Genomic DNA, 27,724 nt, shown 5'->3' with positions numbered 1-27,724 from the left:
GTGTAAACGACGTTCTCGAACCGAAGATTGGAAATAATTTATTATAACATATAACTAAATATTTTTCATATATAATGTGTTTTTCACCGTATCACGTATATTATAGTTTTAGAGAATCTTCTTTAAATTCTCGTCATATATTTTGAACGTTTTAAATTAATAATGTCTTGATATTTGTGAAACTGTAGGTGCATCATGCATAAATAGCTATGAGGGGTTCTTTTAACAGATTCCCAACTTAATATCCACAGTAGTGGTAAAAAACGACCGCGTTCTCATAAACAATTTGTAACATCAGAATATTATTATATTTCTATTTAATGGCTTATAAATATTATCGTCGGAGCCGTAAATATTTCTGTTATATAAGTCCTGTGTATTATGACATAAATGTCTATGATCAACTGGAGATAAATAAGGAAAAATGTAACCTAACCTAACTCCTAAGATTCCAGACAAACTAAAAGACCTAGTGATAAGAGTTTTTAAAGGTTCTTTTTGTTTATGGGTTGCTTCGTTTAATGTAAATGACTGTACATATATCACAAGCAGACAATATATATGTCTAGGTTCATCAATGTTTGATTTTTAATAAAAACTTACCTATTTTACTTTAAAATCATTAACTATTGTACCTACTGAAGGCTGTATCTTTTAAAAAGCCGTGCCTCATGAAGCTGGCTGGCAATGTAACGTACACTGTAAACATTATACACTTACAAAGAGGTTTGTTTATTCAATAAGGTCTTTACATTATAATAACAGTCAGTGGGAATGCAAATCTCACGGGTCCTACAACATGAATTTTAATGGCGACGTTTCATTAACTCCAAATGACGAAGTCGTGAATTTAAGAAGACTGCTTTATTGTAATACAATAATTAACTAGTGACAGTTATACGTCGCAGGAATCTCCAAATATATTGAAATCTTTGTAATGACTCGTCTCTTTGAGTGTAATGACGTCACTCGTGACAGTAATCCGATATGTGCCAAGACGATATCATAGTCGAGAGGCCAATAGTTTTCAATTTCACCTCCCTCACCTGTAGGTATCACGGCTAATCCACCATTTTATTAGCCTGCCCCTGTAATGCGGTGCACGTGCGCCAGTATCGGCTTTGTTCTATAAAAATTACTCGCTTCGATGATAACTTGTAAGTGGATCTCACGCCTACTTTAAAATAAAGCGTGAATGTATAAACATAGAGTTGGAATTCGTCTAAACTGCGTTTTGTAGTGAGAACATTTGGACACTAGGCCCGGGCGTGTTATTATTTCGTTTTGGCGGGCTTTGAGTGACGTACGTCCGAACAAAGGCGATGTTGCCATGCGGAATAAACTGTTATACGTTATGAGAGATTATAGGGTAATCTGGGAATATTGAAGACAATAAAATGAGCTTACGAGGCAGGGGCGGCACAAAGGTAAACGTTTACGATGCTCCCATTGTTACCATATAAACAAAGGGTCCAATTATATATTGGTTTTGATTGCTTTTTTAAAAATTATGAATCCAATAATGATATCGTCGCAATAAAACAATCGTTTAAAACTCGTTAATTTTTATTAAATTAATAAATCGAAATTCATACACCTCACCTCGTTACCGTTACAAATTCCTTTTGGTATTAATTCTATTATTTATAATTACAACTTCACTAAACCTAACTAGAATAATTACATCGGCCTAAATCGCAAAACATGTCCGTATAAATTAAGTTACAAAATATTAATAATAATCTTTAAAAAATCTGTTACAACTGACAAAATTACTTAAGACTTATTGCTATGTTTCCTTTCCGCGCTCTCACGCCATTTTCTACTATATTACCAACTCACTTCGAATAGTCTACATTAATATTTACATCGTAAATAGAAAAATAATAATTTTAAGTACAATATTAATTTGATGTATTCGTGAGGTTGTTTATAATCTGTAAAGGAGGGGTTACACGATCGGCACCCAATTAGGGGCTCGTAGTCAATTACGCTCATGTATTCGATATCTTAGCCGACCCACACCCTTCGGTCGGAGGAAAATTGGGCTGACAAAATAACTTCGTTGTACGGGCAAAAGAAAACATATGCATCGTATGAGAAAGTTTTTTAATTCAACTTCATAAGTCGCTATAAATCAAACATGCAATCGGTTTTATTCCCGTTCAATGGGTACTACATACTTTTCACAGTTTCTCCGGACAAACGAACCACTAATAATAATGTCGTAATCATTACGTTATCGTAACATTTGCATCTAGAAGACTATTGTAACATAATATATGTATGAAACGTTCTGTCAGCTATAAGATATGTACAAGAAACCGTCTATCTACACACTCACAACAAACATCGATCGCTTGAAATATAAATTATACTATTCACACAACAATTACCTACTTCATCAGTTATTTACAGTAGCTCTAGGGTTACAAGCTGAGGGTCATCAGAACGGAATCTCTGGTGTCTGCTACCGGCACTACACTGTATACTTTACGTGTGGAGTATTTTAAGGTACGGGAAATCAGTTTCACGAAATCAAAACGGAATGCATTCGACTAAAACAATTTACAAGAAATATAAGATTAAAGTCAAATCCTTAGTGGTGCTTTACTCTAACTGAATATTTACACCGACTGCCGCTGTAGGGTCCGACACTCCCGTCACCGTCACCAAGGTCACTATCACTCACTAAACGTCACTCACGGTAGACTCTTCCACCGCTTTACCAGTGACAATGTTCCCATCGAAGACGCCAAACGAATCTTTGACATGAAACAGAGACTCGACTTCATCCGTCAGCGTGGAATCAATCGAAGTACATCTCCTCTTTGAACATTGTCTCGTGGTAAAGCTGTGGGAATTTCTACCAGGCTCGTCCTTGCAGCGGCAGGTAGCCGGAGCACTGCTGCTGGTAGGCGGCGGGCTGGCGGTACGACAGGTTGCTGCAGGCGGCCTGCTGGGGCGCCGGGTAGCTGGTGGGGGTGGCGCAGTGTGCCGGGGACGAGGACTCGCCCGACCCGCACGGCTTGCCGTCCTTCACCAGCACTGGCACCGCCACACGACGCGGAGAAGACGCCGACTACGAACACCACAAACAACATACAACTCACTCTAGAGAACTGTCGCTGACTGACGTTACAAATTCACAGACAAGTAATGGGCTTCCTTAACATGAAACAGGTCGTATAAGACCTCGATATTACTTAAGGAACTCTTATACTATGTTTATGGCTGACGTTACAAAAACTTAAAAAATTTACTGCGAATTTCATAAATATTGTTAGCATGTTGGGTGTTTTTCATGTAAGTAGTTCCGGGATATTTTCCTTTACAGATCCGACCCGGGATTCAAATGTTAGTTCTCTATACAAATATTTATCATTCAAGGAACGAACCCGCCCTCAGTTCAGAAACAAGATTCCGTCCAAACTTCGAGAAACTCAATTTAATCAAAACATTATATTATATTATTATCTATTATGAAGAATATTAGCAAATTAATTGATTTATTAGTATTTTTATAAAACTTGTATAAAATATATCAATAGGAACAAAAAGGCACGTTTAATATTCATATACAATTAATGATCCTAAATATAATTTTATGACATATCAAGTGGTGTCGTGAAACATGTTATTGGGAATATTTTTGATGCTTTAAAAATATAATAATATACAAAATTAATTACAATCGTGAAAATATATAATTTAAAATTATGTTTGTATCATTAAATACATGGCAATACTCGAACGAGTTGTCGAGAGCCGCCCACAGACGGCGCGTTAACAATCAGAAGTCGCATGCACCAGATTCAAGCAAATTGAGGCAATCAAGCGACGTACATTGTTAGGGCTCCGACAGAAATGGGGAGTTACAGGGCTTTAAGTAATAATTATAGTGATTTGTTTTAAGATTCGTTAAATTTCCCGTCTGTCTGTTCATTTATATTGTTAACGGTTATTGTAAGCGTGTGTTTTATAGTTTTTGTTCAATTCATATTTAGATTAACCACTTTTACAATAGATACTGTTTCCACAAAGTCATTAATAAAAGTCGAATATCGTATTTGTTTGTAAACAGTAAACATATGAATGAAATGAAGTTATATTTTCTTAAGCCCTATGCTGTATAATATATTCAAAAGTGTACGTAGGTCTCTGAAGTAAATATCCAAATGAATTCATATCTGGAATAGCTTCCTCAGCAGAATTATATTCAACTATCGGCGGCATGCGGGCGCGGGGCGATCAGCGGGTGATCTCAATCGAGTGGTCCATCGCCTCCACGAGTCGCAGGGCCCTGAACCTCTGTCGTCGACGATTTTTATCGTTCGCGTCTTTAAAATTCATTATTCAATACCTGATTGAAGATAACTCCGTCCATACGGGCTGTATGGGCTGTACGGGCTGTATGGGAAGCGCTTATTGGAATATTTTTATTCTCATTACGTATGTTAATGGGATTCGTTGGACATTTGTGGCGGTTTACGTTCTGTTTACCTGATTGTGTTGATTCTGTTCCGCCATCGCCTTCTCCTTCGCCTGTCGTTTGCATTTGTAGCGATGATTTTGGAACCAAATTTTGACCTGTAACGAAATCTTTTATTGTACAAAAAAAAAAAAAACAATTCAGAAGTAAAAGGTTATGTTTGCTGTGGTATATTAATAGTAAACTAATGATATTTCTCTTGCAAGTATACATTGTACTTTTATATAATTAAAACGCATTAATTAATACTGGTATGATATTATCTGTGTTACAATCAAACGTCGATGTTAAGTTAAATTGAACGTACTCAAACAGTACCAACACTCGAGAGCTAAAGAAGATGGCGGCTAGCAAACACATTACAGAATGAATGGGATAGAATACGAGGAAATATACACACCTGGATATTCAACTGAGATATCAATACTACTGTATAATTCATTTAATATTACAAGTTAGCTTGACCCGACTTATATCATACAGCAAAAATAATGTGTAAAAATACAAGTAAGTGTTAATCAAAAGGCGTGAGGTAATTTCTAAATCATTTCAGCCGAGTGCATCTCCTAGTTTATTAAAGTGCTGTTAGTTTCTAGAGCGCTATGAACGGCGATTCATGAACAGCGAGACGCGCTAACCCCATCTCCATTTCGCGAATGTCAACAAGCCGGAGCAGCCGCCGCTGGCCGTGCCTGACCCCCTGAAATTAGCGCTGGGGCACTGTCAACACTCGCCTTAATGACGAAAGAATAAACATAGCATGTTTGCCGTGAGCGGAGCCTTTGTCTACGCATACTGGAAACGCAGCAAAATATAAACTCTATATATTATACATCGAGTGGCCTCTGTTTATTCTATGAGATGGCTGCGCCCCCCGGCCCCGCTCGTTTTACAGTTACTTTCTGATATACGTACTCTCGATACATAGTCACAATCCGTTATCATAATAAACTGTTACACGACCGTGGCTACCACGCCAGTCCACTCGTCTCGAGGAGTCGTCGGTCGTATTTGTTATTTTTGAATGTTTACTCTGGCGGACCTGTCGGTGGGAACTGGCAGCAGTCTCTTTGTGCTGTTGTTTATGGTCTAGGGCGAGAGCTAATGAGCGGGCCTCGTTGCGGGCGTCGCTTATTGCACTCCGACGGGCCTCGGACGCTCTCGTGTCGAGTACTTTCTTTTCAATATCCTTGTGCACACTGCTCCGTGCTGCTCCGTGTTTCCTTGCACGCACTCTTCACTCGAAGCACCATTCAATTATTTGTTTTACATCTAAACGACTTGTTTCTTGTCTAGTTATGAGTCTTTTCGGGTGTTCAAACATTATATCATACACTTTGTAAAGGAATATTTATCCTTGCTCGAGAAATGTTCACTACACCACGACACAGCACAATGTTTCATAATATTTACGTGATTTTTGCCAATATTCCTATATAAAATAATTATAACATAATAAACCAGATAAATTAATTTCACTTATAAAATTTGTAAATAATGTATTAAAATATTACTGATAACTATTATGTAGGACAAATGTGGTCCCAACCTGCGGTGGCTAGAAAGGTCTTTTAAAATACTAAGCCTCACGTTTTATGTACAATTTTAAAGACAAATTTTAAATGTTAACTTGTAAACAGGAAATAAAATAAATAGAAGGGCAATATGGCTAACAAAATATGCGACGAATTTAAAGGAATCCGTGCCCTACAATTCTACAAATGGCCACCCATCCGGCTGTCAAATCGACACTCGAATCTACGAAATCGGGCGCCGAGTAACAAAAAACTATATATGTATTTAATAATTAGGACGTTAAAGTGTGTTGGTATGCATTTATAAGTGACGGTTACAAGAATGAGAATCCCTCAAATGAGCAGACCTACTGAGGTGTTGCTTTACTAAGAAGCGTGACTTGCGGAAAGGTAACCACATTTATATAAATAATGCCCTCTTATTTGTTTAAATCTTCATCCGAGGCTGTGATTTGTGTCGTGTACATTTGATACACCTCTTATCTTGATTGATTTTTTAAGCTTTTCTCGTTTAATATTAGAGTGAAATGTTCACAATAATTACAAGTAAGGAATACAAAGACGATGTCGCGTTGCTGATATAAGTTTGATTGTTGATCGTATGCGCGCTTCATACGATTCATCTTATAAAGAAAATAGAAATCTGTTGACAGTAATGGTAGCGCTAAATTATCGGAGTAAAAATGAATATTATTTCAGTCTGTTATAAGAGGAATGAACAGAATTAATCCGTTGTGAATGGAGAATAGTTTAAGAATTGAAATATTGCAACTTTGATTCCATAAACCATTCCGAGTCCACAATAGGCCTACGTATCTTCCGTACACCGCACATAGCACTGCGTAAACAGACGTGACAGACGAGATCAAAGACTGTCATTTATTTAGTATCTTATAATAATATACGAAGCGAAACCCAAACATCTATTGATAAAAGCAACAACCGAACTTGGACCTTGTTACATCGTGTTACAAGGTATGATCGTTTGACATAGATGTTATGATTACAGTACGTGCGTGAATGTAGCTACGAATTGACCTGGCTCTTAATTCAGATTAATCTATAATATTATCTCAGGTGTTCCACGGATTACTCCATAATTCACGTCTAACAGCTGGACCTTGCGAGCAAACATTGTCTATGTGGTAGGATACACATGTAATGTTACAGTGTACATAGCGAGGCGAGTCAGGCCGGGTCCTCAAGTCTGGTGGGCCTCCCACTCCTCGCCTCGTGCCCTCGGTACCCTTCCCCTACCCGTCGACCGTGAACGAGAAAGAACCAATCAAATATTTACACGGCAATTCACAAAATTAATATTTATTTTATGAGCGATGATTAAACCGAGTTAACAGAGTTTATGAACGAACTAGCTCGTGTAGCTGTCTGCTGTTTGTGTCGCCCGCTCCCGGGTGCCGTGTTTGTCGTACCTGTTCCGTGTTGACAATTGATTATCATAAACAACTTACCAGTTATTTAAATCAGTCTATTTTTAACGGATTTCGTCTCCTCGCGTCGTAAATGATTGTTTTTATGCGTATTTGTATGTATATAAATATGTATTGACAACTTGTAAAGCATCGCTCTGGGAAGAAGAATGATTAATATATCGTTTGTTTTCAAGGTTGTAGCTTTATATTGGTATACACATGTATTATATATTCTGTTTAATACCGATAATGTCTATCTATTTGTCATTAGGCACCTAAATAAGGAAATAGAATTTTCGGCACATTTTAGGGTACATTGGAGTCTCGCAAGTGACTCCTTAATACCTATTTACAATATATATGTGGTCTATTTGACGAGGATTATTCACTTGTCTAGTTGAGTTAGTCTTATTTAAGTAAGTTCCGGCGCTAGGACGAGTCTATATTACTAAATGTACGCTTCTGTCTCGCTACCATGTAAACAAAATAATTCGTGGTAACAATGCTATATATACAAATACTATTTATATGATTTCTACAATTATACATCAAAAGCAAGCGACCGTCCCACGCAATATCGCAACATTTCACTTACGAATACAATATCTTAGTTGTTATACGTATTAGAGACATAATGGCGTCTACCTGCGTACAATGAGCGAGTCAGGTGCATCATCCTCTTACAATATAATCCTATCACACAATGAACCGCGAGAAAAAAATATTCAATTCAACTAAATATAATTTCCAACGAATTGCTTACACATCATCGGTGTACGATAAGCCAAGCGAAAAGCCGTACTTTTGATGTTCGCGGTTATTACACTACTTCGGACGATTTTAAATAAGTTTTGAGATCAATTTGCTAATTTATTTTGACAGGTTGGCCTCGTTGAATGCCATGGATGCTCTATGATACCGTAAACATATATATTTTTTTAATTTATTAGTCGGTTTTCATTGCGGTGAGCCGTCAACAGGAAGTGCATTGAAATCTCACGGAGATTAGGGATTTAAAAAAAAATATATCGGTCGGTAATTACACGTCCATTAGAAATGGTAAAATCATTTAGTTTCCTGTATCAGAAGAGTTCAGTGCGTTTGTCATGTTTAATATTTGAATCGCTCATAAAATGTTCACCAATCTAGACTGTCATACGTCAATCTCGTGTCCAACAATTGCAAATGGCAGTGCGGGGAGAGCAATTCTTCAGTTAAACACTGGACGTCCTCTAACCGGTGAACGAACAGCTATTTGACAAGCAGTTATTGTTTAAAATCATTAAACTATTATCTCATTGCTTCCATTACACCCGCATGCGCCGCATCCGGCAGGCCGCAGACTGCACAGGCTACAGAGTCGTGACCATAGACAATGGAGGGATTGATCGCAGTAGGTCTTTGTCTCCGTTTTTTATTAAAGAAATTATAGATCACGACGAAAAAAAAAACAAGATGAACTATGGGAAAAAATTGACAAGTAACGAGAACCGAGCTCATAACTGACAACTAGGTATGTAGTCTAAAGCTGGGTCATCCTGCGACCGGGCAATTAGCTGAAAATAAAAGGAAAGAGGGAAAAGGTCCCAGGAGCGAGTATCAACAGTGGCGGGCCGGGAACATCGAAATTTACTTTAGTTTAATAACGAAACGCGAGCCCGTGTTTGTTCTGAACGTCAAATACTGCGGAATATTGTGCCGTGTACCGTCCGCAGTGGAAGTCCATCATGGATATTATATTTTATAAACACGGATTTAAACTAGTTTAATATATATAATAAACGTAAATGTTGAATAAGGAAAGAAATTTAGGAAATTATATTAGTCACTCACGTATCGGCGGTAACAATATCATTACACGAATGGCCAACGAAGCATAAATAGTTTGTTTGTCTTTGTGCATTTGAACTAAAATTTGATTTTGTGTATAATTTGTTCCCGAAATACTGCCAAGTTTTCATTATTCGAGTGTCGGCTGTTTCTGCTGACTGTATCGTCGCCGCTTTATTGCGGCCTCTATTTAAACTCGGCTCCGCTTTGAATATGCACAAGCAATGCGTTTAACTTAAAGGGTTTTCCTTAACTCCGAGATCGCTATATTCAATCTCCTATTAACTCATATTTATCATGCGATACTTAAATTATTAAAAAACTTTACAAGCGGGCGCGAGTCGTAAATTAAACATGTTCCGAGTTCGGATACCGTGACTGAATTCGTTTAGATAAATTCTATAGTGTTGGCGGGCGATGTGTGACAATGACAGCTCGAGGGTGACCAGTGGCGTTGTGGCGAAATAAATGTCTTGTCAATACAGCCGATATAAAGTGCAGTGAAATATTATAATCCGTGAACGTTCGCTTTTATATTATAAATAAGAATTTGAAAGCTCCGGAGCTCGAATTGACCCTCGAGATTTAAGTGAAGCGTCTTAGCGCTAAGACTCGGGCATAGAGTATTCAGTGATGTGTGAATGCCTCGATGGATGGAACCTCAGAACAGGTTAATAGAGGAACTCACAAAGCCATCGACAGGCGAGAAAACAATGACCGGCGCTGCTCGTGCGAACCAATTAATATTAATACAATGCACCGAATTATAATCGGCATATTAGCACGCCCTCGCGCCTCCGGCCGGCGCCATTGTCTCCGTCAAGTCAAACGTCGCCCTGACGTTTGTTTTCGCGGGAATTCAAACGCGTCGCCGTAAATGGTGTTGACACCCTCAAAATGGAGATTATTCATGGATGTTTGCTGGCTTTGTTAGGGTTACTACGAGTTTATGAAATTTATATTGACACGGCCCAGATTATCGAGTCATTGTTATGAAGGATTTGAATTCCGGCCGCGGCGTGTGGGAAAACGGGTCGCGTGTCGCTGACAGATATTAATAATTGAAAGTCGGGCGACGTGTTGCAGGGAAGTACTTAGATAAATATTCGACGAATTTTCTTATGTTCAACGAATACGTAACGACAAAGAAACACCGAGGAGTCGAAACGTCTTCACGGGTCGGTGTGTCGCATGTTCAAAGAGAAGCTCGCTAATTTGAAGACAGCACTCGAAGATCCAGATAAGGGAGGGTATTCTTCGATATCAAAGCGACTCTCGAATCTCAGTCACAAGCGGAGCGTGAAACGACGAGGACTCTAACGAGCCAACCTGAGCGAGGCTCCCGTGTCGGCAGCGGAGACCGAGGCCCCGCAGCCCGAGGCGGCGCCCTATTCTATGGGTATATCGCGTTTTATGGTGGGCGGTTTGTGTTCGTAATTGGATCGGGGCGAGGTCATAGCCGGAGGCGTCGTGATACCTATTATAACTTGATTTATGTCGCCCGCCGCATGTCGGATGTCGGATGTCGGCTACACTCCAAACATTCATTTACAAAACGCCTCCAACTGTTTACACAATGACAACACTGGAACACGAGAGAAATAACACCAGGAGCGAACAGTTCACACTCTGATGGTGATTAGTGGTTGTCATTTAACGAGTTAATATTCTTTTGTGAAATTAACAAATGATGACAGTTTAATGACGAACAACGGTACATTTACTATTACCAATGTAGTTGTTTTGAGCTTATGTTGAATATTCTCACCTGTGTCGGCGTGAGGTGTATGAGCGACGCTAGGTGTTCCCTCTCCGGCGCCGACAGGTACTTCTGCTGCTTAAACCTCCTCTCCAGCTCGTACACCTGGGAGGTAGGCATCATTAGGCACCAGCTCAACATGACATTTATATGAGGAAACGAGTGAAACCGAATGTGTTTCAGTGTTTAAATATTTTCTGGAAATAAATTTATTTGGATAGAAGTCAGGCATGGAATGAAAAAATATTTTCCCCTTTACAACGCTATGTTTATTTACTTATATTCACTATAACATACGAACTCCATATACCTAATGATTGTAATAATTCTTTACGTCTCTACATTCCGCGGTAATGTCGTATAACTTATGAAAAGATAATACTTTAAAGGAAGACTAGTTAGGAGAGAAGAAATTAATGAATTTAAATTAACAGTAGGTATATAAGTCAAAAACTGTTTAAGCTCGCGCAACATTTGACACCACGATCGTAGACAACTTAAAAGGTTTGCATTAAACTTACCACATGTTCACATCGTCACCACACACGGCACGTTTGAAGTTTCGTAACCAATAACCTACGTTAATACTATGTGTGAAGATTTATGAGTGAAAAACTCTTAACGATCCGTATCTGTGTTACGATTCAAACTTGGGTTAAGCATAAATGTAATACTATATTTACTAGTAAAACTTATGAGTTATAAGTTAATGGATATTTTATTTAATTTTACATTCTCATAGTTTCGTTTCCTTACGTGGATGTCGTGAGAAATAACTAAAATGATGTAACAGGTTCTATAGTCAACCAAAATGACTTATACTTAATATTTATAACGAATTATTATATTCATGTATAATAATAATAGATAATAAATTAAAGCGGTGATTTACAGACAATGTGCTCACATATTTATGTATTAACTAATTTTTGACTACGACTTCGTTCGCGTAGCTTCGCAATTCCGGTAAGAGGGTGATGTTTAAAGTGTGCTAAAGATATATATATATATATATATATATATATATCTATATGTATGTGTGTAAACCAACCGTCAGCGACATGTACCTATAGTGTGTGTAACGAGACCTCACACTATACAACTGTACGTAAACTTCAAGCTCGCACGTCACACTGTATACGAAGCGTCTCCCGTTTATATTCAATAACCTACGTTATAGTATAGTGAGTCTAGTTTTATGAATGACAACCTGTGACGATACGTATTTATGGGTTGATTATAGCCTGTCTTATTGTAATCTCGGAGCTATATAACTGTAAATCTTAATCAAAATTATTTAAGTTTTTGCTCAAAAGTTCAACAAACATACACGCAACACCAAAAATTTTCGAATTTATAATATTAGTTAGATGTATGCTATTTAAAATAAATTTTGAAAGAGCATTCTTTGAATAATCATCGGAACATTCATATGATTTTTATTGTTTTCGATTTGTCGTTTTTTTTATTTCACGACACTAATTTGTACAAGATCCGAGTTATTCCGTCTCCTCTCAATATGAAGATACTAATAAATAATTAGCGATATAAAAAACTATAGATATTAATAAATACATATAATAATTAATGATGAATGTTAATGAATTAATCTAATATAACGATGTGGATACGCTATGTGAGGCGCGTCGTGTTGCGCGCTCTCGTATAGATATATCAGCGATGGAACATTCTTCGTTACCTGACGCTACATTACGTCGGCATAGCTATTTAATTTGGAGTCCTCGGAAGCCCCTCCCATGGCGAGACTCCGCCCCGGGGGGTGAAAGATATGCCACGTTCGCTCCATGTAATTAATTCTATTCCCTGAAATCCCGGGGAGGATTTCGAGAATGGCAACACCTATAGCATTGTTTGACGATAGCGAGTATAGCGCGGGAGTTGTTCTACATTTAACGTAATATGTAGGACTACGACAAGTCTTTCCACTCCCAATGATTCTCTAATTACTCGTGTTCGTAGAGGCTATTGTTTTATTTGTTTTTAAATACTTTTCTAATTATAGGCAATTAATACATACTTAGCCTTATCCGTCAGTTTAGCATCATGACTTTTTTTTTTTATTATATTGACATAGTTAAATATAACCTCCCGTATTTAAGCAATCGTCGTTACTCTTAATGCCATAAATTAAAATTTGTATGCGAATCTTAAATTATTTTTATTTAAAATTTTGCCCTTTTTCATCATTCAAATTAAACTCAATATAAATTATGGAACGAGAAGTTAACGTGTTAAATTAACGTATCTCTTACATAGTCTTGCCAGATTAAAAATAAAAGTTTCATTTTTTTTTAGGGATTAAACTTAAACACATTTGTATTTGTATGCGGGAACGAGAAAATCACAAAAATATAATTTAAATTAAAACTTCCGGTAGCATAGAGTATTTATAATAATATAATTGCAAAATAATTTTCCTAAAAAGACATTTCTCGATCAATTCTCACAACAGCTCAAAATTAAATAACAGCAATAATGAAGTGAGTTTTTAAAGTATTCACCCTCGACCCCACAGCAATAAAAATCACGTTAGCGTTCAGATGCGATCTCCCCTCCGTCACAGAGCTCACCACCAGCCGCCAGGCGCGGGGAGTCGTTATTTAGTGGCTCCGATGATAAATGTTGATTGTGTTACCAGATACAAAGGTGTACGCGGAACATGCCGAAGTCTCCAGTTCGTACTCATTAACTATCTTTAACCTTCACCTCATCAGTGTAAGCTACCTGTCTTAATCCTGGTCTGAATCGTCACAGCAGACGGAGCGTTAAGAGTTCTTCATTCATAAATTTTTACATATTACAGTTTTAACGTGGGTTATTCAGAAAAAAAATTAATATATACGTAAAGCAATTAACTGTTATATTAGAGCTATTGAAGGATTATATGAGAAAATAATAAAGAGAATAAACGAAGGAGTCCAGAATAAAAGATCGCCTAGTCTTAGTTTAAATATTAATTCGAGTGTCTCAGTCAGTGTTAATATGATCCTGTTGGGAGGCTGGGGAGCTGGTGAGGTCGCTGGGAGACATATTTGTAAAATGATCTTCAAACAGTTCCCGGCGGACCGCGGAGGGTCCGCGGCTCCGTGTGTAAACAAGACGCGAGACGAAAAATTAACGTAACTTAAGGAATCATGACAAGATAACGAAATTCAACTCTACACCTACAACACTCCGCAATGTCTCATAATAAAGAGATCTAAGACTTTCCCGAGTTTTCGTTTAAATAAAATTAATATTTTCGTATGTACTACGCTTTTTTTATTTTTATACTCCCGACGTTTCGGTTACTTTGCAGTTTGCAGCAACCGTGATCACGCGTGGAGGAGATGGAAATATCTCATCATGGTCATCTCCGAAAATATTATTTTTTTATATTTCATAATGATAAAGTTTTGAATCAGGTAGATGGCAAAATAACAGTTACCAAAAAAAATTACCAAATTTTTAAGTCCTTATCCTATAGGTAATTCCTCACTTCCCTCGTCAGCCAAACAACTGTGATACCGATTGGCATTAACTGACTAAAAGTTTGGTTTGTGTTATAACCACAAATAATGTGAGCCACCGTACTCCGGGGAACTGACTCGCGGATTGTCTATGACGTTCATATAAATATTTGTCAGATCAGGGAATCGGTTGTAACCAGTTTCCATGAGCTTAAAAATGATGAATATATTGTTTATTTTTTTGACAGCATTTTTCTTTGCAATAATGAGACATTAACAATAAGACATAATGTGCGCTCTTCTGTCACCATACTATATTATTGATAATTTTAACCCGTGTCGATAACTGATCAACGAACACTCCCGTCAGATATGTATTTTTGATCAATATATTATTATGCCTACATTATTTATTTCTCTTTGAATCCAATTCCGAAGTCACCGCTGACGAAGTAAGTAGGTAGGTGGAAGCGATGAAGTACATAAAATGTATGGTAATCCTATATTTTTAACATCTTTCCGAAAATGAAGTAAATTAATTTATCATATTATGCCATCCATCATCCATCAGCATCCTTAGCTCTATATGTATGTATGTATGTATTAAATAGCTCACAACCAACTCACCTGTGCCTGAGTGAACAGTACTCTTCTCTTACGCCTCTGCGCTAGTGGGAACTGCATTGGCTTTGCATCAGGTCCAGCGCAGGCCGCCAGTCCACCCATGTTGTTGACGTGGCCCATACCGCCCGACGTTGAGGTCATCAGCCTGGAAACTGAAGCAGCTCTTTAGATAACCATACAGCACTGTGAGGAGACTGACGTTAGGATTATCATCATCCATACCACATCATTGAGCTACAATTTCTCCTGAAAACCTTAAACACTAGAAACCTAACCTTTTCCTAGATATTTATTTTCGGGAGTTTCAATACCTAAACCTTACCATTGAGTAATATCCTAGGTAACATTGATACCTTCCATGTTTTAATTTTCACAAAACCATACCCCGGACGACGCATTATAATGAGAGATTCGCGTCTAAATGCAAAGCTTCGTAAAATATATCAGTATTAAAGTAAATATAATGTAAAATGTTTACAACTAAAAGTGTATAATGCTATATTTTAATATCTTTATTCGCATCCACGTAGTTTCTCTACCATAAAATCCATTTAACATTGCATTAAAAAAAATTCTCAGCCGTTGTTTAATGTTGTAATTACTTTGTCACAGCCATCCTATTATTATCATTGGTAAAAAAAAAAAAAAAATTAATAACAGCCGTGGAAATTAAACTTCTCGCGCTGGCAACATTTAAGTGCGCCGCCATTCGCTAATGACACTACACGCCAGTGGCTGCGCGTGTTTTTATTTTAGTTACTTTTGTAGATTAAAAAATACGGTTTGTTTACTGAATGCGTAATGAGTAAACTATATGAATATATACGCGATGTGTTGACAGTTGGCGATGCTTTCTTTACTCTTTTAACATTTAAATCGACTGGAGCGCGTTTGTGTTTCGCTTTAATACTAACACAAAAATTTTGACATCATTCTTATTTCTTACCAAACTATTTCATGTGCAACGATAGCTAGGTACAAGTCTCGATAGGAGTAAAATCTATTTGATTAAAGACAACAAGAGCAAACAGGGATATATTCCAGCGATACCTTGCAATATTTTATTGTAACTGCGAGATACGCTCAGAAACCCGTACGGCAGCAATATTCCACACATTATGCTCCATCGAATTCACCGCTCATTCTATTTACACAACACTCAACCATCGAAAAGGGTCTTTCAATAAAATATAACTCCCCATTCTGTCTTACTTACGTTGCTATTGTCCGACCTCCGTGCTCTGTTTTGGCTGCATTATACGATATCGTTGCCTTGCATCGAAAAAAACTAAGCTAGTCTACGCTCGCTCAAAACTCCTTTGTGGCGATGTCAATGCGCCACCGGACATTTTGTTATCGGAATGAGGATCTTTTTGATGGAAGTTTAATTGAAATGTTGCGCTGTTTTGGTGCGTTTTAAAAGTTTCTTTTATGTTTATGTAAAACTTAATTATATGGAAACAGATGGTTGCTCCTTATGGCTCCTAAATCTCATAGCGAATTTAGCTAAATCTATATTTTAGGAGAACTTTTTATTTGATGTGTAATTTAGATATCGTAAGCGTGTTTTTGTAGATCCGTATTTCTGTTTTGTACGCAATCTTTTAATATTTTTTTTCAAAAATTATTAAATGTTATGTAATTTGGAATGATTGCGAGAAATAAGTCGTCTCTAACGCACCGTTATAAGTCTCGGATGAGATTGTTTTTTTTTTTCAACGTAGGTACACACTTCATTTTCAACCTCGCACGTGACTTGGCAAGATTCTCATTAAAAGTATATCTATTTTAAAATATTATTTCAGTTCCAGACGTTTTCCTTTCCCCGTCTGTAATTGTCACGCTGAAGTACTTTATTACTGTCTTTGAAGTACTTTATCGGAAACTTTAATAATGATTTAATGAATAACAAGCAATAATCTCATAAGTTTTACACGAAATATATTTAAAACCTCTGTTTTGTAATTTTCTTGCCCGAATGCAGAACACGTATTTTTAACAATATGTAATAATAAGGTTAAGTATTTATTTAATAACGACATAAGTGGTAAAATCGACTGTAAGTTAGACGAGTAATCTATAAATTGTAAACTATTAGAGGGCAGTAATGTAGGAGTGTTTTTGATGACCGTTCATCTGGCGTGAAATTGGCCGCTAGGGTCCGGTGTGCGACTGACGGCTTCACCGATAATTAGAGCCTTAGCATATCGGAATAACTATACATTAATATACGGATAGCTGAACAAAATCGGAAATAAAACCGGTAATAATGATTATAACAGTTTTGTCTGTTCAATTTGAAACACATGACAAAAGTATAATTAAAATGATTTTGTGTAATCTGTATCTGTACTATGGGAATGCTTTATCTATGAAAGTCATGTGTAGGTATGTCTGATCCTAAGTGATAAGAACATATCGCTATTTACTAACATTGAAAGACACTGTATGTCTCCACATATGAGATACAGTACACTTAATAATTACAAACGTTTTTCTAAGTGCCTGTCTACGTCGCACAAAATTTAGCGAATCAAATAAAAAAGTAGTTGAAACCGAATTTGAATAAATCTATAAAATATAAATAATAAATTAATTAAATATCTTTATTCTTAAGATACCTAAACCGTAAGTCTGAAATATTCGAGTGAATAAAAGTTACAACTTTCGATAATAAGTATATACTGTCACTTGCGATGACAGCGTTTAAAATGTGACGCGCCTGTCAATTGAGTTGTCTAAAGTTAGTACAGGAATTGTATTTGATTTATAAACGGACTTAACTTACAATAAAACATTTACACAAATAAACCAAGCAAGTAATACAAAACGTAGCGGCGGAATTATTTATTTTTAATAATCACTAAATCGAGATAGCCTTCAATAGATTAATTTTGCGAAATAACAAAAGATAATGTCGAAGAAGATGGCATGATAAATATATTTTGATTGTTCACTCAAATTTTATCTTAGTTTTGCTAACTCAGAACTGATAATTGATCCTAATAAAGTTTAAGTCAGTAAGTAGTTGTGAGTGATAGGCGTGTAATATTTAGTAATTGTTCCTCAGTTCATCTCCCGCCGGATCTTCCTCCCCACGAAATGTTGCCAGCGAATAAACTCGTCTGGCAAATTGTGCGTGAACAAACATCCAGTATAATAGCTGTATTGTATTACGATCACACCCTCGCCTCGCCTCGCTACAAACACACCGGGTTATCTCAGCGATCGGAACGCACTTCAATATTTAAATGATACTCATTTTGTTGTTTTCACAGTACCGTTTCTAATGGCGCCTGGCTAATATAGAATGAGGAAAATAGAATTGAGCCGAAATGTTGCAAAATTTAGAGCGTCCAGGAAATGTAAGGACAAACACTTTATCTGTCAGTGTTACTGTAGTATGATAAACGTTGTGAGCCTGGAGGTGACGTGTCCACTCGGAGCGGACTCGCCACACACCCGGGAGCACCCCCGGCGGTGTGGTTCCGCTGATCGACCAGCTTTGATGTCCGACACGCGACGGGACTCCGCTTTAATGGCACATCAATTGAACGGGCACTAACTTACAAGCAGAAAGTCACTCCCATCACAAAGGTGTCTCGATACGAGAGCATCTCCACTATTTATATATATTGCAACGGTACAGTGGAATAATTTCCGATGCATCCACGCTATTTGCGGACGTGAGACCTCTTGTTTGTTCAGCCAAGACTCTAGTGGTGGACAAACATGGGACCGATCGTTCGGAATTGCTTATTTTGTCTGTGCACACGACTCCCTTTTACAGGTACAGTTCGAATGAGACCCAACTCCGTGTATATAGTAGTTATAATTTAAATGTACGTGTCCGAGAATATACTTATAAGTGGATGTGATTAGACAGTTTGCTTTATTGTCTGTTTACTCACATTGTGTTAACATTTTTCTACAGCTTTTGACTAAACACGAACAAACTTCGAATAATAAAAATCTTTGAGAATGTAATTAAAAGAGAACATATTTCTGTCATTATCGGTGAACAAACAACACAATACGCTTCAACAAAACATTTGATTGACTTCTCTAATTAACTCGACGTTCAAATGAATCGTGATTTTTTATTCGGATGATTTTTTTATTTCTATTTTAGTGGTACATCGAGTATCGTATCTCGTTACGTTTGATATAGTGATGGGAAATAAGGTTAATAAGTTTATCATTTTACCGATTAATTATTAAAGCAGATCTACGTAAATAGGATAGCATGAATGAACCGAACTAGCTTTAGATATAACAGTTGTATTCAATAATATAAAACTAATAAATGCCAGCGCACCTGCGACGAGCAAACCAATTAATACGGGATTTATTTAATCAGCCGTGAAGACATCAGTCACGGATCGTTTCCCGCCTTTCGATCCGCCATATTTGTTTGAAGTGGAAGCATAGACAAGTTTTTGATGTTTGTCCACTATGAACTTTCTCTATGACTACTGGGCTATAGAATTGATTCCGGATCTTTGTGTATCGGCGTCCGGCCGGCGTCGTCTTGAATGGAGTGCACTTTTGAGTATTAGTTGGATGGGAATAATCAATTTGCACGATTCGAGCCAATCGAATGTTTGATATAACGAGAACAGAGACTAACTTTAATAGAATGACTTGAAAGCTTTGTGTTAACACAAAGCGGGAACTTTCACTGACATTAGATGGTTAAACAGAAATTGTAATGGTTTTTATATCGTTCAGTTTAGGAACCGGTAATGAATTTTATCTCGGTATTTCAGAAAAGAGGTTTTAATGCAGAAATTTTTCTAATGTTTAAAATTAACTTTTGCATTCAATTTGGCTAAAGACTTATTTAAAAAATCGCTTAGTTTGAAATAGCTTATATATATTTTATTAAAATAAAAAATTGTGCTTCCGAACAATAACATAAAGAATTGATTAACAAATGCATGTTATAAGAACATTGTAAGTCTGATTATGATTTTACTATTAAGATTTATTGTAAAGAAAATGTATGTTTTTTTTAATATCATCGGTGGCAGTATAGTTTAAACATCTACACCTGTCCTAACATACGAGCACAGAGTATCACGTTACAGAGCTACGACTTACTCGTCTCATGCATTTTCTACAACATATTATATAAATTCCACTCCAAGAACACGCCTTCAAGTATCATCAGTGCTTTAATCTCATTCACTATAATAACGATATACCTTTCAATGTTTCGTTACAACAAAGCAATTAGAATTATACAACAAAGAATATAAATTTGCAAAAAACTTATTCAAATTATAAATTGAATGACAAAACGCTAACGAAATAAATTGTAATGCAGTACTATTTAATGCACATCTTGCTTGCAGTTTGAAATATGTTTGCACTAAAGCTATTTGCAAATATCGAGTTACTAAGAGCGTCTGCGGACGAGAGAGCACGCGTTACATTAAAGAAAAAAGTGACAAATTGAGTTTGAAAAAAAATATTAATGGTTGATATTACATCCGATGAAATAAAAGTATGATATTGAAATTGTAGAAACGTTGACATTGGCAAAATATTCAACGATTCCAGTTAGAATGAAGCCATAGATTAAAAAAAAAAACATTTAAATTATATGAAAAAAAACTCGATTTAATTTAATATATATAAACCTAAATATTGTTTTTATTTATTAAGTCCCTTTTGTTAATAAAATTTGTGTTATAATTATTTTCTTGTACCTATAAGCTTGGTGGCCGGATATAAAAAAAAGTTTAGTTCGGTAACTCTTAAATGTATGAAACCTCTTTAGTCTCATCATTCAGATTTCGTCGTTAATGTATTAAGTAGGTATCTCTAATCATAAGAGACCAGACGCTGCATCCTATTAATTCATAACAATTATAAAAACAATCCTTCATATTTATTATTTACTCTCAATAACATCAATTGCCGACGTACATAAGGTTAGTAAGGCAGTAGGCACGGTTATAAAAGGCGGGTCGATGCGCGCGCATTTATCGACGCGGGCGGCCATTTTGCGCTCATTGGAATTAAGGCAATTTTGTTACAAGATACCTGTAGCTATAACGATACCGTGTTTAACATATATTTACTATATCGTTATATACCTAACATTCCTAATATTCATCGATTTGCATGTTTCCGTCGTTGCGATACCTTAATGAATCATATTAAAGGAACCTAAAACTGCCTAAAACCTACCTACGAGTAAAGAGTAAATAAAGCTAGTAGTTAAAAAAGTATTATGCTGAAAACAATATTAGGTTGGATAAGATGTGACAACAAAATTGTTTAATGTAATAAAAAAACAAACAAACGTTCAAAACGTAAATACTATTCGTAGTACTAAATTTAATGGCAAACATTATTGTAAATAACATTTATAAGGTTAAGTATTTTGTGCAACGAAAATCTTGTAAATAAATACGTAATCGTTTCAATATATAATATATTTTACTTTTTTAAATGAATCATATTGACTTTAATGAGTTTTAAGTCGTTCATGAATTCAAAAAGTTTACAGTATGAATGAGAAAACGTTAAAACTGCATGTTTGAAAGTGATGGTTAGAACTTGTATTAAGTCTCTTACTAGTACTGTAAATACTCCTCTCGTTACAAAATACTCTGTCTGTTTGCTTTCCCTTTTTTAAAAAATATTATAACTAATTATATTTAATGTGTGTGCGCTGTTTTAAAAGTGAAAATACAATTTTCATATAATAAAATGTAACTTCTAAACGTTTAAGTTTATTCATCTAAGTAATGTTACGTCCTTAAGTAATAATTCGGTTATACATTCGCTACCTTCATATAAGATTCTAATATCTTTGTAGAAGACGCAAGTTACCTTGTGTCATAAAAAACATTGGTTTTTAAATATTAAACAAGAGATTTGATAGAGGATGTTACGCACTACAGGCGGATCCGAGATATCTGAGGAGTTTCTATTTTGTTATTAATATTATATTTTATTTTAAACCAAGACTTTTATAACGCTACGTGCGGATATATACTAAAGGGTTACAAATTTGTTAGTTTTCCAAAGTTTTCACTTTTACAGCAATGAAAAGACTTTCTCGACAACGCTATGAAGAGATACCTACGCGTGGACTGTGATAAACTTATGAATGTAGGTACATTGTGCATGTCTGATTAGCAATGTTTGGTAATTGTTGCCATGTACAAATGTCACGTTTCCTGAAAATATTGTGAGATGTATTGGTAGTGAGTGTATATAATAATCAATCCGCCGACTCACTGGCAAACCTGGGGTCGTTGGAGGCGGGATACCAGCTCGCGCCGCGCATGTCCCCATAGTGCGGGAGGTCCGCGGGCGCGCAGCCGTAACCTTGGACCGGAGCCCCGCCGTACAGCGGCACCGCGTAAGGGTTCCCGGCCATCCCGCAGGACGCCGCCGGCCCCAGGGGGGAGTTGATGCTGCTGCCTGACGAGTTGGACCTGGCGGGAAAGGAATACCTTGAAATATGCTTACGGTTACAGATTAGAGAACCCGCAGAGGTTTCAACACGGACAATGCGAAGGTTCTATAATATTACGTAAGGTGTTTAAGAGAACACGTTGAAAGGAAACAAAGGGTTGATGTACAACGTGTGTAGGACATTAGGGTCTCATAGTTTGATTAAAGACAGACACGAAACTTCTCAGCATTCCCAGCACGGACTCACCGTGCGGGCGGCGGGTTCATCGCAAGTATTAATTAAGAAAGTAAATTAATATAAAATCGCTTCTGGTTATTCAACTCCGATGAATGTATCCGTTGGTGAGAAACCAATAAGAGAACAACTTTAACCCGATCAATTAACTTGTCAATATAATTATAATTCCAATAAAACGCGTGTAGTGTATTCTGCGATCATTAAAAAAATAGGCAAATAAATAACAAAGTTAATGTTCAACGGATAAAAATGTTTCACATTAGTCGTGCGATTGTGAACAAAAATAAATAAATAATTTAAATATTTAATTAAATGTCCACACAATATAATAATGAGGAATCATGATCATCATCATCAGCCTGTCGAAGCCCACTGCTGAGCAAAGGCCTCTTCTCATATGGAGAAGGTTAGAGCATTAATCGCCACGCTTGCTCAAGACGGGTTGGCGATTTCAATCTTATAATTAGAAATTATAAGACCAGGTTTCCTCGCGATGTTTTCCTTCACCGTTTGTCAGTGGTGTCTAAATACTCTAATAATAATGAGGAATGTTTTATATTTAAAATATGTTAATCAAGGCCAGCCAGATTCCCCTATAATATAAATCCTACTTTAAAAGCCTTAAGCTTACGCCTACTCCTAAAAGATTTCTCACGTCAATTTTCCTGTCATTTTACAATGTATGAACTAACTCCGCCATTAAAATATATTACAATAACAACAAATGCGCATATAATTATATATGTGTCCAAGATGTATCTCTATACAACTTAAAACTCAGTAAAATACATAAATAACAAATCTTCTCGCACATTATAATCAGCTTTCGTTTAAAGCATTCAAGAGTATAAAGTAATGTTGCTAGTATAAAAAAAAATTCTTATCTTAAATATAGAAGTTATTGTGACCCAAATCTGCCACACGCATTTTACCGCTAGGCTACCTTCTGACGTGGCGCCGTCACGAGACACAAAACCCGGCTTATCTAACTAATCCTTATTTACACAATTTAATCTCCTACTGCCCTATCCGACTCAATTCATGCCACTAAAATGTTTTGCTTTACAATTTGCCGCACGATTTTAATCTTTATTCCGCCCTGAAATAGATATCACAGCAGATCCGAGCCCGGGCACCCCCCGGCTATGTTTGACTTGACAAATTGAGTTTTGACATCGAAAACTGTTAGGTCTGTTTTAATTTAATCACAAATTATTATAATATTAAATTAAAACGACGCCATCTAATGTAGGGACGGTTAATAATGTCGCTGTAATTAACTTTTTGTTTTGTTATTTAAATTGCACTATATGTATAACATCGGAAATGAAATTATGTCGAGATTACCTAATATTTTTATGTTTCATGAGAACTGAAACGCTTGTTAGTATTAGGTATATCAAATTTTCTTTAACAGCACATTATTCTACCAATGAAACAGTAGCATGGTTTGTACTGAAGTTTTTTTTAAACGTGGACAAATAGGTACCAAGCGTGAAAACATTCGTGTGAATCTTGTTAGAGAAATTGAAAATAATCTAAACTAGAATACAATTAAGTTGTTTTGTATTTTCTGTATTCCGTGTTTTTTGTCTTCAGTCATTTTTCCGATTAAGAACTGCTACTTATTTATTTAGATTTTGTTATTTGAAAACATCAATAGATGACAACCAAACTCAATTGAAGTGACGAAAGCGACTATGACTATTTTTCAACGTCCAACAAAAACCAGTTTCAAGGTCTACCAATTAAATTCAACTATTGATTCAAAGCAAATGACAATCACAAAATCCTAAGGCGCGACTCCGTGTCGGCAAACACTCCAACACATGTTCGTGTTATGCAAAACTATTGACAGCTCAATATTTAGATTTTACTGTGTTACGTAATGAGAGAAGGGTTTTCATATTTTTAAACTATAACCTTTTTGGAGACTTTCAATTTTAACTTTGATTATGGACTCGCAATTTGACAGATTATAAAAGTAGGCCTAAATGTCACGGTGACAGTACTATTATATTTTTCAATATTATTTATTGACACGTTACTTTATTATTATTATTTTAAATTAAGCACACCGTATATTTAAATTTTATATTCCAAATTATCGAACAAATAATGTAATAGAATAGAAGTTAAGATGGCAACTATTGGCCTACTTTACTGTGGTATTTACAATTTTTTGTAACAAAAATATAAAATAGGCCTAAAAATGCTTATTTCTACGAGTCTACTTTAAAAACCGAAACTACTAAGTAAATTTATAATAAAAGGAACCGTATGTATCTTACCGTATGTATTTAAAAAGATGAATGTTGTGAGATGATAATTCTGCCTTTTTAACCTTGAGACTGGTAACATTTTTACTTGTATGACAAAACTTTTATTGAATTTCATCTACGTACCTAATAGTTAATTGAAACTAAGAGTTATTTAGAACGAACATAGCGATATATTACCCGCGAATGTGCGTTATAAAAAATGTCAGACCTAATAAAGTTTGTTGGTGGAGATGACTTATTAATTAATGAAAAATACATTACTTATGGCGTACGTTAACACAACAACTTTGGAAAAATATATATTATAGCAAAGTGTTAGTTTGATTAAAAGTATTAGTCGATAAATTATTAAATACTTAATTAATATTTTTTCCTTTAATGAAATGTTTGTTAAGTGTCTACGCGTTAAATATTAAAATGATTTATCATAGACCGAGACCGACGGATTTAATTTTATTCATAACTCATTTGACATTTTACATCAAAATGGATTCCTCACAGATTATAAACCGTATGCTAACTCTTTAGGTATACGTATTCTATAAAAATATCCACATGAAACGGGACATGCCGAGTCAAAAGTGGTTTGTCATCATTTATAATTAAAGTTAAATCTATAAATAAACAGTAGATAATATAAATATTGTTAAGAATTAATATCTTTGAACCTTCGTATACAATACGTTTTCTCACGGACCCTTAATATTTATTACTTAGACATATAGTAGGTATATAAACGCGCCAATTTACGCATACATCCTTGTTTGTATAGGTATATGAATTATATTTTTACTAGAAAATGTACATTTAAGACATCATATATGATAGAGAACAATTTGTTTTATTTAAATATTATTTTCCTGTTGTAAGTTATAAACTATAAAGTTTAAAGTCCAGTCTGAAACTGTCTAATCCGTGCGCTGCGATGACGTTTCGAAAAAAAAATAGTAATAATGAAAAGTTAATCGATTGATTTGATTAAAAAAGAGAAACTTCCTTATTTATAAAAACAAAATTCCGAGTTCTATATAATACATATATATGATATGAATTAAGAGAATATTTAACATGAAAATTTATTTAATGTATTGAGTTATTAATGTTTTTGAACGTATATAACCTTAATAATGAAATTATCTCAAAAAATAATGAAAATCTACGTTTCTGAACGCCTTGCTACTGGTTTCTATAAAGTATTCGATGCCTCAAATGTCATTATAGTCATCATTACATTTGGTTTTTTTATGTCCGTAGTTTGGTGTAAGAATGTTAGTTAAACTTTTGTATTGACGTACAAAATAAATATAATTTAAAATAATAATTGTACGTTTGTATAAGTTGGTAGATATTTATTTAAGAAAAATTGATTTATTCATGTCGATTGAATTATAAATGATTAAATCGGTTTTTTTTTTTGGCCATTTTTATTTTTATTTTTTTTTTCAATATATATTATATTATTTAATAAGTTCTTTATAATGTTATCAAGTTTAACTAAGAATAAGAAATATATATACATATATTTAATTCATTTCCAATTATTTAAATTCACACGGGTCTGACATTAATATTTCATTGTACTATTATTTAATTTCCGTATCTTGCGTTTATAAATTTAAAAATAGTTAGTTGCCAACCCGAACCGCCTTCTCATAACGGTTGTAACGTTTCAATTCACTTAACTTAATATGTTTAATTCTTTTACTTCACTAAGGTCAGAGACTTGGATTCAACAGTCAGCCAAAACCGAAATCTGTTCTGTTTGTTTGTTTATGTCTATGAAGGACTTCGGTACCTATACTCAAGTAGAAAGTTGTTAACGACTAGGTATTTTAATTCCCATCTTTCGATCGTCGCATCTTAGGAGTTAAGTCACTGTGGTTTATATACGTGGTCGGTATATGTGACTGAGAAGGTGTAAGTATTATCCGAACATACATACATATGCATATAGGTCTCGAGAGGCATCTTGAGGCTCAGAGGGACCCTCGTCCTCCGCCGGGCATCGCGTCACGAGACGATCCTCACACTTTATTATACAGAGGAAGCTATCAACGAGCGAGGAGACGGACACGCGGACACGGACACGGTCACGAACACGGACACGCGGCCGCGGGGGACCTCGTCCGCCCCGGACCACGGCATACCCTACCTGCACAAACAAACGTCACCCAACTATATCCTTCGACGACGAGCGCGGCTCGAGCACTCTCGAGACCTTCGGGGACACTCCGGGCACCGGCGGGCCGCGGGGGACCGGGGGCCGCCGGGGGGCCCGTGGGGGGTCGTCGGGGGCCGAGCGGGGCGCGCGGCGGTCGCGGCCGGGGGTGTGGGGGCGATCGATCCACGCACCTGTACGGCGAAGGCGGATTGTTGGCCAGCTCCAACTTGCGGTACTCCTCGATGGGCGACAGGATGTCGGTGACCGAGAACGGCGTGGAGTGCTGGAGCTGCAGCTGGGACAGGTTCTGCTGCAGCAAGGCCGACTTGGGCGACAGGCTCATCGCCAGCTCGGCAGCGCTCAGCTCCGGCAGCGCCTCCGCCGGACACGGCGAGTAGCCGCCGCCCTCCGCGGACATCCGACCGGTCGACACTCGGGGCCACTCGACGGCTCAGCCTCTAGTGGC

General features: G+C 36.3%; 1 protein-coding gene across 1 annotated transcript; it reads right to left on the bottom strand.

Moving 5' to 3' along the window:
* Window positions 1-1,568: 1,568 nt before the first annotated feature.
* LOC116772869 (homeobox protein Nkx-2.1-like) lies at window positions 1,569-27,724 on the bottom strand. The gene is made up of 6 exons (XM_061528530.1): window positions 27,450-27,724; window positions 22,398-22,597; window positions 15,144-15,292; window positions 11,056-11,151; window positions 4,504-4,590; window positions 1,569-3,082 (listed from the first exon to the last, which is right to left on the bottom strand). The coding sequence occupies exons 1-6, from the start codon at window positions 27,674-27,676 to the stop codon at window positions 2,867-2,869; spliced, it is 975 nt and encodes a 324-aa protein (XP_061384514.1). The 5' UTR covers window positions 27,677-27,724; the 3' UTR covers window positions 1,569-2,866.

Source organism: Danaus plexippus, assembly GCF_018135715.1.
Source record: "Danaus plexippus chromosome 18 unlocalized genomic scaffold, MEX_DaPlex mxdp_20, whole genome shotgun sequence".
In the NCBI taxonomy this organism is placed as follows: Eukaryota; Metazoa; Arthropoda; class Insecta; order Lepidoptera; family Nymphalidae; genus Danaus; species Danaus plexippus.
The sequence above is the reverse complement of the archived record's forward strand: the minus strand, read 5'-3'. Positions and strand labels throughout refer to the sequence as shown.

Excerpts from the sequence above, each read along its gene's own strand:
- LOC116772869 (XM_061528530.1), bottom strand. The coding sequence starts at position 27,676 with ATGTCCGCGGAGGGCGGCGGCTACTCGCCGTGTCCGGCGGAGGCGCTG. Across the intron at positions 22,598-27,449 it reads AATCCGCCTTCGCCGTACAG|GTCCAACTCGTCAGGCAGCA; the intron begins GTGCGTGGATCG and ends CTTTCCCGCCAG. Across the intron at positions 11,152-15,143 it reads TACTGTTCACTCAGGCACAG|GTGTACGAGCTGGAGAGGAG; the intron begins GTGAGTTGGTTG and ends CCTACCTCCCAG.